At 40.0% G+C, this 12,531-nt stretch overlaps 1 protein-coding gene across 1 annotated transcript; it reads right to left on the reverse strand.

Annotated features, from left to right (window-relative positions):
* Window positions 1–7,061: 7,061 nt before the first annotated feature.
* Window positions 7,062–8,661, reverse strand: LOC138902322 (uncharacterized). The gene is made up of 3 exons (XM_070190171.1): window positions 8,298–8,661; window positions 7,787–8,064; window positions 7,062–7,673 (listed from the first exon to the last, which is right to left on the reverse strand). Exons 1-3 carry the CDS (start codon window positions 8,659–8,661, stop codon window positions 7,062–7,064), a joined length of 1,254 nt encoding a protein of 417 aa, XP_070046272.1.
* Between the last annotated feature and the right edge of the window lie 3,870 nt (window positions 8,662–12,531).

Consider the following 12,531-nt stretch of genomic DNA (forward strand, 5'->3'; position numbering starts at 1 on the left):
AGTCTCATAACCGCAGAAAGTCATGATACAGGACTTGTAGATCCGATCCACAATAATAGAATCGCCCACTGGCGTGGAAATATATACAGGAGTACCCAAGGACTCGCGAGGAACAACCAACAAATGAGCAAACAGAGATGAAACATATGAATATATAGACCCTGGATCAAATAGTACCAAAGTATCCCCACCGCAGATAGAAATAATATATATGATCACGGCATCTGAGGCCACTATATCTGGTCTAGGTGGAAAAGCATAGAACCTAGCTGGAGCACCACCTGACTGGCCTCTACCTCTAGGACGACCCCTACCCACCTGTCTTTCACCTCTAGGCGGTCGGACGGCTGGTGCGGTAATTGTCGTGCCCCTTTTTCGCGTGAAGGTGGGCTTCAACGTGTGACAACTCTTTAAATAGGTATTAAAAAAGAAGAGTCACATAAGGGGCGTGACAATGTAGATTAGATAATTAATCTAGGTGATCATATAAGTGAAGAAAGATGTAGAAGTTGAAGGATCTATTATAACATAACACATAAGGATTATAAATGATCGGTATAAGTCTACAACTGCATTGGTCTATGTTAAATGACTAAGTGTGAATAACAAGTATATAAAGAAAGAGGGGGGTCCTAAGTTTTTTAGCCTAAAGGATCACCCCGTGCAACATAAATAATACTTCGCAAATCCCTTAAGGTAGGGGTTGCTCATATTATTCAGCGGGCACAGACTATCATCTTCTGCTACCCAATTACTATGTTGAGGTTGTTACTTAAAGGCGCTCTAATTCAATTCTAAACCGTATCCTATACGTGCACTACTCGTCCCATGCCTACGGTCTAGGAGCCTTTGGACCTACTATTAGGTGGTTCTAGACTTTACTTAGGGTGCTCAGAATGAAAAAACTAGTGCGCATTCCAAACATATGGGACTTCACATAAATGCAAGAATAGGCTCATGTTAACCCCAACACATAAACAGCAAATGCACGTGACAAATTCAGGCAGTAGGTAGTTTCAGCAATTAAGCAACATTAGAATTGTAAAATCCTAAAGGCATGGTTTCTATGTGATTCTGATTTTCAGCATTGTATGAGCAGCAATGCAGCTTTAGGCTACGGAGTTATAGATTGAAAGTATTACAATCCTATTAGTAGGATATCTAAATGTTCAGGCAGTGAGGTAATAATATTGTTCGAAAGCCTAAGATTAACAACGTTGATCTTATAAATACGTTGTCTAAGACGAGGAATAGCATCATATAACCAGGATTTCTAGATGTTGACGATGGGAGTTGGTTTTCCAATGATTTATCCTTATAGGCATATTTTCGAGACGGCCAGTGTAAAAGTAACAAGAAGCAAACGATTATTTAACCCTATAGTCATTGTATATAGATGAGTATCAATTGGAGCAGGTCTTTATTATTTAGCAGCATCCCTTAGGCATGATATCTAACACATGGCAATAGAGCAAATTGAGAAAATAACCAATAATGTTTGAATCCTACAGGCATATTATCTAATAGCATATAGAAGTGGATCATGTGAACAAATGAAACACTTAGATTCTTATAGGCATATTTTCTAATAGTGTATAGGTATAGAACACGTTGAGAGAGTAAAGTGCTTGTGTTCCTATAGGCATGCTTTTTATCTTTCTACAGAAATTGAGCATGTAAAACGAGATAGCTAACAAAATATTTAGACCCTATAGGCATGTTGTCTACCCATTCGTGCGAGAATACAGTATACCTGTTTCCCTAATTTCCTTAACACCCTAGTTGTTTACTTACAAAACATTATAGTCCTAGATAATGAGTACAAGTACAAATATTACATAAAGGAACAAATCCAAGCTTGGGTACAACCCCAAACTAAAGTAACCTCGTATTGCCTGGGTCTTCCACAGGCTTTCTTCAACACAAATAGCAGGCCCAAGTCCAAACGTATCTCAAGTAGGAGAGTGTGTCCACTTGCACAACCCAATGCCATACATGAACTCATACCATGTCCAACAATTACAGATTGACCATTTAACCAAATAAGTTAATGGAGCACACGCAAAATCAATTAAACAGCCTTGAAGCAATGCCTCGTAGAGACAGGATTATATGACAGCTAGTACGATTCACATGAAATACAATGGCATTTCAGAAGCAAAAGTGACAGATCGATTAAGTCAAGAACGTGATAACTAGGAGAATCAGTAGGGCTTATTTTTAGCATGGCAAATTTTACACATAAAACAACATAAGTTAATGAGTGAGCAATCATTCGATAAAGGGAAAGGGTGTAACATGTTGAACACAGTCACACACTAGGAAGGCTTAAGAGCCAGGAAAATTTAATTAACAGAGTTAATACATACAATGCCAAGTTTCAGGAATCAAGCTTAAGGCATGGTCTAGAATTAGTGAAAGGGACTCTAGACTTCGGAATTTTAATCATAGAAAATAGACAGAGTGGTAGTTAAGAGAATAGCAATTTCACATGCAAGTTTCTATTATGAGAACCTAAACAACATAACAAATAGACTGGTGGACATGATCTTACAACAGTTGACAACAACTTAAAATACTTGGTGTAATACAAAGACTCAAAATCGAAGAACTCAGAGTAAGCAAACATAACAATTTAAGGTTAATAAAACAGGTAGATTTCAAGACTTATACCAATTAACCATGTGTAACAGAATAAGCTAAATTCATTGAGATTCAACTAGTCATTTAGGCGATACTAGAGGGAACAAGATTAACAAGTCGACGAATACAATCGTCAGAGTTACAAATAGTAGAGAAACAATTTTGGCTAGATATTGAAAACAGTGTTGCAATATGGGATGATCAGGGATCAATTTGCAGGGTAGCACCAGATTACACATAAGGATTCAACAGAAAGGGACTCATTAAAGCAGATTCTAGGCTGGCATTAATTCCATAAAAGTTTCAGTGCAAGTGTTCAAAGTGAGTAATGAGAAAAGTTTCAATATTAGACAGTCAATGTTGGAATTTGAGCATACATAAACATGACAACCTTAAACAAGCATAACAACCAAGAATTCTTCCCAAATTGGCTATATTAAATGAACATAAGCAAACTTATACAAGTTCTGACGAAGGATTGCAGAAGAAATTCAAAGCGAGGTCGGCGCAGTATCATATTGGCTTAGAAAGGTCCGCATAACACAGATGTTCAGAAGCATGAACACAAACGGGGAAGAAACATAATTGTGATAGATTGAACACTTACCAATTTGCCGATTTAACAACAAATAGAGGAGAATCAGTAGCAAAGCAAGAACAATAGCAAGAACTCCGAACTCTAGTGCGTCAGAGTTCACAGGAGCTTCGAATGAGCCCCGAGCAGTGCTCGCACTAGAGGGGTAGAGAGGATTCTAGTGGTCTTTACTTTTAGCCGGCCAAAGCTCAAGTTTCAGAATAGTATAGAATAAGTGATAGTAAGAGAATAACAGTAACCAAGGTCTATTTAGGAGGATTTGGGGGATGGGTTTATATAGTAGCAAAATTAAACACACAAATAAGGAAAAACATTCAATTAAACATAAAAAAGGAAAGAAAAGCATGCAAAATCGATTCAAAATCAATTTAGGAGAAATCATACCAACCCTAGTTCAAGATGGAGAAAAAATAGTAAACGATATCACTGAATCGGACCCATATGGCATAGTAGTGAGTGTATCAGGTCAGAAATATGAAAATAATATAGAGTCGGAGTTGAACGAACACTAATGACTCAACTTCCATAAATAATCGAGTATCAAGTACTGCAGCGTTGAGGAAATGGTAAGAACCATCGTGTGTGCAAACAAGGAAAGGGGATATGGAAGATTTTCCATGTGATATCGGATTAGGGCTAGGGTTTAAATGGAGGCGGCTATGGTTAGTAAAGAAGAAGAGAGGAGTAGAGAGAGTAGAGGCGGCCAGAATGTAAAAGTGTCTCTAGTGTTTGGCGTTGAGAGATATAAGGAAATGGTTGGTTTATTGTGGCCCGTTGATCATTTAAGGTCAACGGCCAAGATCAAATAGGAATCGGGCGGGTAAAATGAACGGGTCCCCGATCGGGTTAAATTAGAGGGCCGTTTGGCTTGGGCTCTGTGAATTGGGCCAGGGATTTGGGGTATTTGGGCCATTAATATGTTCCGAATATTGGCATAACTTGGGCTATATTTTAAAATACAAGGAATTAAGGGAAACTAATTTAATAAAATAGTTAAATAAAATATAAAAATGCTATTTATGAAACTTAATACTTTAAAACAACAATAGAAGATTATAAAATTGTTAAAAAATATTTTGACCTTAAATAAAATGATAAATGCAATTAATGTAGGCAATTATTGCAAAATTACGTAATTAGCATAAGAATGCAAAATGTAATTATATGAAATAAATGGAAAATGTTATGAAACATATGTGTGGGTGTAAAAATAAGTTTGGATGATTAAGTCATCACAAAATAATTTACAGGAGTAATTAATAAATATTTGAGTAATTCAAATGCAAGAAAATCAATTTTAAAGGCTTAAATATTGTGGAAAATTATGGTAAGTACTTATATGACTCTTGTAAATTTGTGATGATGCATAAATGATATCATAAAAGTATATATGACATTTACAAAATATGAGGGTAAATTTGGGTATCAACAACTGCCCCTCTTTACCCGGGAATGATGAAAGAGTTGTCGGGTAAAGAAATTGATGAACAATTTTGTCCGAAATGAGTGGCGGATGATGTGTTTTTTTACAAAGTGGGGGCCGAACCCTGGTTCTTGAGGTTCCTACATATCTCTGGTGTTACAGGAATCAGGCCGTGTGTAGTTTTGGAGCTATGAATGTGAATTTGAATAATACGGATGATAAGGAAACTATCGAGTGGTTATGGGATAAAAGGTAATCAATTGCTGACTGTCGATTACGTTTAAGATAGTCAGAGGATGTGAATGTTGTGAACGGAAATTAGAGCGAGAATTGCTCCTATTTGTAGAACGGGTACCTCCCGAGTTACCAGCAAAACTTAAAACACAATGCACGCGAATATACAGGGTTATTGCTAAAATTTAAACATGATGCAAATTCCTTTGGACCATAAGAGTTGTCTTTGGACGATGATGATGATGTCCTTATATTATGACGACCCAGGCCATGAAGCGTATGACAAGGGATTCGCAGGCCATAAAATGGTGTCCTCAGTCCATGAGGATGGCACCTCTGGACTATGACGCCTTTGAATAATGATATGCAATTTTGAGTGATTCTCAGGCCATGGCATGGTGTCTTCGGGCTATGACGCCTTCAAATAATGTGGTGATGTTTCAGTCCATGAAATGAAAATATGCAGTAGTATCGATCATTTGTTAGAGGAAACAAGTGACGCTTAGTCATGTGCGAGAACGAAACGAGACAAAGCTTAGTCTTTTATGAAAAGCGGGCAGTGTTTTAGCCCGATGCAAAGAATGGACACAAAGCTTAGTCTCCTGCAGGGAAAGGCAGTGCTTAGCCTTATGTAATAATGGAGGCAACACTTAGCCTCATGCGAGGAATGGAGACAATGCTTAGTCTCATACAAAGTAAGGTAGTGCTTAGCCTTGTGCAATAATGGAGGCAATGCTTAGCCTTGTGCAATAATGGAGGCAATGCTTAGCCTCATGCAAGGAATGGCAGTGCTTAGCCTTATGAAATAATGGAGGCAGAGCTTAGACTCATGCAGTGTAGCGGAGATAGTGTTAGTCTCGTGCAAGGGAAAGTAGTGCTTAGCTTTATGCAATAATAGAGGCAGTGCTTAGCCTCGTTCAATGAATGGAAACAATGCTTAGTCTCATGCAATGGAAGGCAATGCTTAGCCTTATGCAATAATGGAGGCAGTGCTTAGCCTCATGCAGTGTAGCGGAGACAGTTCTTAGTCTCGTGCAAGGGAAGGCGTTGCTTAGCCTTATGCAATAATGGAGGCAATGCTTAGCGTCATTCAAAGAATGGAGACAATGCTTAGTCTCATGCAAAGGAAGACAATGCTTAGCCTTATGCAATAATGAGGGAAATGCTTGGCCTTATGCAAGAAGATCAATGATTAAATGCGAAAGGGCAATGTATTTCTTAGCTTGACGCGTTTGCGTTTGGCGACTTTTGTCAGTGTAAAGATAGTGATCTTGTTGTATGTATATATTTGCGGATGTTCCTGTTATATCCATTGTGCCTGCATCCAAAGAAAAATCCTGAGTTTTGGAGAGGGGGGGAAGGTTGGTTTGTTCTCTCGATTCCTTGCTTTGCCTTTGCTCCTGACTTGAGGTCATGTTCGAGTTACCCCGAGTAACGTCTGTCGACTATAGAAAGAATGCCATTTTTGAAAAAAACATGCATTTGTGATAAATCGTTTATATAAAAATATAGTTGTTTGGAATATGTGATAATGCATGAGAACAAAAAATTTTGTCGTATTGACGACTGTGACACGCTTCTTAGACATTGCAACCTCCTTAACTCGAAATTTTGAGGATCCTCCTCAAAATTCTTCCCCAGTTTACATGCATACTTTTTGAGGTACAGTCCTTGGCGATTCTAAATACGACGACATCGGGCAAACTCGAGATCTTTCCCCCATTTCTGACCATAGGGGAAGTGAAGAGATTATTATGATGTGACCGAACCCACATGGATGCCTACGTATCCCCTATTAAACAGGAATCATGTCACTCGTAGTTCAGGTTACATCAAATAGAAAGTACAAACATAGTTTTAAACATATTATCTCTTGACTATGTCTGAATTGATAGGTTTTGGCCAGATCTCTCCATCTGTTTCTGCAAGTATAAGCGCTCCTCCTGTTAGTACTCGATGAACCATGTAAGGGCCTTTCCAGTTGGGTAAGAATTTCCCCTTTGCTTCATCCTGATGTGGGAAGATTCGCTTCAACACCAATTTCCCCGATGTGAATTGCCTTGACCGGATCTTTTTATTGAAAGCCCTTGCTATTCTGTTTTGGTAGAGTTGACCGTGACACACTGCATTCATTCTTTTGCCATCAATGAGAGCTAGTTGTTTGTACTAGCTCCGTATCCATTCCACGTCGCTGAGCGCTTCTTGTATAATTCTGAAGGAAGGGATCTCTACTTCGGCAGGGATAACAACTTCAGTGCCATAGACCAGTAGATAGGGAGTTTCTCCAGTTGATGTACGAACTGTTGTACGGTATCCGAGCAAAGAAAATGGTAGCTTTTCATTCCATTGCATGTAGTTGTTTACCATTTTCCTCAATATCTTCTTGATGTTCTTGTTGGCGGCTTCTACGGCTCCATTCATTTGCGGCATGCATGTTGTAGAATTTTGATGCTTGATCCTGAACGTTTCGGATGTAGCTTTCATCACATCACTATTGAGATTGGCAGTATTGTCAGTAATGATTGACTCGGGCACTCCAAATCGACAAACAATGCGATCCCGGACAAAATCTGCTACGACCTTCTTAGTCACAGCCTTATAGGACGCGACTTCAACCCATTTTGTGAAGTAGTCTATGGCCACCAAAATGAATATGTGTCCGTTTGAAGTAGCAGTTTCAATTGGTCCGATGACATCCATGCCCCAAGCACAGAAAGGCCATGGTGAACTCGTTGCATTGAGTTTGTTGAGCAGTACTCGTATCATATCAGCATGTATCTGGTATTGGTGACACTTTTAAAAATTGATACAGTTTGTTTCCATAGTCATCCAGAAATACCCTGCTCTTAATATCTTTTTGGCCAAAACAAAATCGTTCATGTGAGGTCCACATGTTCCGACATGTATTTCTTCGAGCAATCTAGATGCTTCATTGGCATCGACAGATCACAGTAATCCCAAATCAGGAGTCTTTCTATGCAGAGTTCCCCCGCTTTGAAAGAAATGGCTGGCCAATCTTTGTGTGTAGCATTCTCCGGGTATTCTCCCTTTTCCAAGTATTCCTTGATGTCGTGGAACCATGGATTTTTGTCGAACCCTTCTTCAACATGAGCACAATAGGTTGGCTGCTTATGAATTCCTATTGGGATAGGGTCGATGAAATTCTTCCCTGGATGTTGTATCATGGAAGACAAGGTAGCTAATGCATCTGCGAACTCATTCTAAATCCTTAGAACATGCTGGAGTTCTATCTTTGTGAACCTCTTGATCAACTCCTGTACACAGTGCAAGTATGGCAATATTTTAGTGTTATTAGTAGCCCATTCTCCTAGTACCTGGTGTACCAATAGATCATATTCTCCAATTACTAGTAACTCCTGAACATTCATGTTAATGGCCAACCTGAGTCCCAAGATGCAGGCCTCGTATTCTGCCATATTACTGGTGCACGGGAACCTGAGTTTTGCAGATACCAGGTAATGCTGATCGTTTCTGATACTAAGACAGCTCTGATGCAAACTCCCTTGAAGTTTGTTGCTCCGTCGAAGAACATTTTCCAACCATCGTATGCTTTGGTAATATCTTCACCTACAAATGATACCTCCTCGTCGGGAAAAAATGTCTTCAGTGGTTCGTATTCTCCGTCTACGGGATTCTCCGCCAAATGATTGGCCAATGCTTGCCCCTTGACTGCCTTCTGAGTTACATAGATGATGTCGAACTCACTTAGCAATATCTGCCACTTTGCTAACTTTTCCGTAGGCATGAGTTTCTGAAAGATGTATTTTAGTGGATGCATCCTTGATATGAGATATGTAGTGTATGCAGAGAAATAATGTCTCAACTTCTGGGCTATCCATGTTAGATCATAGCAGGTGCACTCCAACAAAGAGTTATGAGCCTCGTAAGGCATGAACTTCTTGCTCAGATAGTATATCGCTTTCTCTTTCCTCCCAGCTTCGTCATGTTATCCTAGAATGCAGCCAAAGGCTCCATCCAACACAGACAGATGAAGCAGCAGAGGTCTTCCTGGTTCTAGCAGGACCAATACGGGCGGTTTAGATAAATACTCTTTTATATTGTCGAAGGCTCTCTAGCATTCTTCAGTCCAACTTGTTGCAGCATCTTTCCTCAGCATCTTAAAGATCAGATCACATATCACCGTTGATTGTGCTTTAAAATGGCTAATATAATTGAGGCATCCTAAAAAATTCATCACATCCTTCTTATTCTTTGGCGGTGGCAATTCCTGGATAGCTTTGATTTCTGACGGGTCTAACTCAATACCTCGGCGACTGACGATGAAACCTAGAAACTCTCTATCATGGAATCTGAAGGCACATTTTTCGGGGTTCAACTTCAAATTGTATTTTCGAAGTCGGTCGAAAAACTTCTTCAGGTTTGCTATGTGATCTGAGCTCCTTTTGGATTTGATGATAACATCATCCACATACACCTTTGTTTCCTTATGTATGATATCATGGAAGATAGTCATCATAGCGCTCATGTAGGTGGACCCAGCATTCTTCAAACCAAACAACATCATTTTCTTATAATATATCCCCCATGGTGTGGTAAAGGCAGTCTTTTCGGCATCCTCTTCGTCCATACAGATCTGATGATATCCCGCGAAGCAATCCACAAAAGATTGGAGCTCATACTTGGCATAATTGTCGATCAATATGTGTATGTTAGGCAATGGGAAATCATCCTTAGGACTTGTTCAGATCTCGGTAATCGACACATACTCTAACTTTCCCATCTTTCTTCGGAACCGGCACAATGTTGGCTAACCAAGTCGGGTATTCAACCACTCGAAGAACCTTGGCTTTGATTTTCTTGGTGACCTCCTCTTTTATCTCCAGACTCATATCTTGCTTGAACTTTCTGAGCTTCTGTTTTACCGGAGGACATATGGGATTGGTAGGTAGTTTGTGATCTACTATAAATGTGCTTAATGCAGTCATATCATCATAGGACCATGCAAAAATGTCCTCATATTCCCTTAGGAACCTGATATACTCTTCCTTTTCTAACGGTGATAGATGAATGCTTATACGAGTTTCCTTGACTGTTTCAAAATTAACTAAGTTAATGGCCTCAGTTTCCTTGGTTTGATTTCAAAGTTCTCTACTTTTTTGAAAATTACGTCAAGTATTATATCATCTTCCAGATCTTCCGAATCACTGTCTTTATGTTGCGTTGTCTCATTACATGTCACAGTCGTAGGTTCAGCAGGATATGTAATAATTATGCTGAAAAGAATGTAGAAAGATAATAATAAATACCAAAAAAAATAATGCATTAATAAAACTTTTAAAATGTCAACAAATACGACTTGATGGCTCGAATAATTATTTCGAAACAAAATACTAAAAATGTCTTAAATTCTCAAAACAATTTGAAAACAAGTTATGCTAATTTGCCAGGCTACCCAGGAACTCGGCAAGCCCAGGATAGTGTGGCGGTCCAGTTCTTAAGAACAACTCCTTCTCCCGATGTTTGAATGGTAAAGTCTTCCTCCTCCTCTTCATCAACAATTGCACTGCAGTCCATGTCTTCTTCATCCGAAAACAACTTCCTCATACTAGCCAAAATCTCATCTTCTTCGGATCCCCACATCATGTCAGCTTGACGGAATGTCTGGTGTAGAGGTGGTATGGGTTGTTCCAGCAGATAATAATAGGCACACCATGGCGGTATACAATCTTGATACCCTTGCATGGTATATTCATATCTGAGTCCAAAGGTCGTGCCATGATATTGTGGTTGTACTGGTTTAGTGATCCCCTGAAGCTTTTTGCCAAGACCTTTGCTTGGTTCATATCCCGTCTACAACAATATGCTTTCTATTTTCTTGCTCCATCATCGATCCTTTTCAATTGCGTTCGCCCGCTCAATGCGGTGATATGTTTCTCCGCCCAACTTCCTCCTGTTTTCGATGACTGGAACAGTGTGGCTGGTATAGATAAGGTTGCTTCAGTCTCCATGAATGATCACCTCCAGATGATTCCACTCGAACTTCACAACCTGGTGCAGAGTGGAAGCCACTTCCCCAGCTCTTGGTATCCATGGTCGTCCCAACAGTAGGTTGTAAGTATCCGATATATCTAGCACTTGGAACCCAACATCAAACCAAGTCGGACCCATCTGTAGATCAAGGTTTATTTCACCGATAGTGTCTCTCTGGGATCCATCGAACGCCTTCAAATACATGCTTCCTATCCGTATCTCGTGCAGGCCTTTACCTAATCTTTTCAGAGTGGTCAGTGGGCATATGTTCAGGCTTGAATCTCCATCTATCAAGACCTTTGCAATGAACTTATCCTCAAATTGCACTATGATACACAATACCTTGTTATGGCTCAACCTTTATGGCGGTAACTCGTCTTCATGGAATGTAATTTTATGACTCTCCAAAACCTGTCCGACCATGTTAGCCATCTCTCCACTAATGATGCTTGCGGGTACATAAGATTCACTTAACACTTTCATCAAGGCATTCTTATGTGCGTCTGAGTTTTGCAACAGTGATAAGATGGATATCTGGGCGGGGGACTTGTTCAGGTGGTCAACAACAGAGTATTCCCTTGCTTGTATCTTCCTCTAAGGATCGTCAGTGCTAGTTTCAACAACAAGAAGCTTAGGTGCAGCTTCATTGCTTGTTCCTCCCAGATTCTTAGGTGTGTAAACTCTGCCAGTTCTAGTCATACCCTGCACGGCACCTGTTTCTTCCATTTTGGCTTTTCCCTTTCTTCTTACTTCCATAACATAATACCATGGGATGGCATCAAGCTCTTAAGATGGCGTGGGAGCTTCCATTACAGTGGAGGGTGTAGCTACCTCAACCTCAAGGTGCCTGGGTTTGTAGCACGACTGGCGTAACGGTAAACAAAGATGTTTTAGGAGTGTCTCCTTCTCGAATGAGTCAAATGGACAATTCGTGATCCAATTCCTCATCAGTTTCTATTACGTTCACCCCATCACCCGTGTGATCCGGGAGAGGATTATTGCGGACATTCGGTGTAACTTCCATTTCTTGTATAACATTAGTGTCGATTAGGGTCTGAATCTTGTCTTTCAACATGCGACACTCTTCAATGGTATGACCCTTCATGCCTGAATGATAGGCACATGTTTTGTTGGGATTGATCCACTGGGAAGGATTCTCAGTAGTAACAGCAGGAATAGGGGTGACGTAACCAACGACCTTTAGCCTTTCATACAGTTGGTTTATGGGTTCAACAATTGGGGTGTATTGTCTTGGAATTCTGCGATCAAAATTTGGACGTGGATTTGGGTAGTTTTGGCGGGCGGGTTGAGATGAATGGTAATATACAGGTTGAGCCTTGGAGGTATGGTAGGTGGTGCCAGGGTATTGGTATTTTTGGTGTGAGGTTTGATATGTGGGTGGAGGTGTTTGGTATGTGAGGGGAGACTTAGGGCCCTGGGCTACCATCACAGTGCCCACCTCTTTCTTTTTCGAGATACCTCCTGATTGAAAGGCTTTATTTGTGGCTTACAACACCTCAAAGTTAATCACCATCCCATTCTTGATTCCTCTCTCCTAACTTGATGATGTCTGAGAGCTTGTGATTCTTGATGACCATCAACCTTTCATAATACTGCGGATCTT

The sequence above is a fragment of the Nicotiana tomentosiformis genome, chromosome 12 (genome assembly GCF_000390325.3).
Source record: "Nicotiana tomentosiformis chromosome 12, ASM39032v3, whole genome shotgun sequence".
NCBI classification, from domain to species: Eukaryota; Viridiplantae; Streptophyta; class Magnoliopsida; order Solanales; family Solanaceae; genus Nicotiana; species Nicotiana tomentosiformis.

Coding starts and splice junctions, on each gene's coding strand:
- LOC138902322 (XM_070190171.1), bottom strand. CDS start 8,661: ATGCCTACGGAAAAGTTAGCAAAGTGGCAGATATTGCTAAGTGAGTTC. Junction 8,065..8,297: donor GCCTGCATCTTGGGACTCAG/GTTGGCCATTAA, acceptor TACAACATCCAG/GGAAGAATTTCATCGACCCT. Junction 7,674..7,786: donor AGAAATACATGTCGGAACAT/GTGGACCTCACA, acceptor CACCAATACCAG/ATACATGCTGATATGATACG.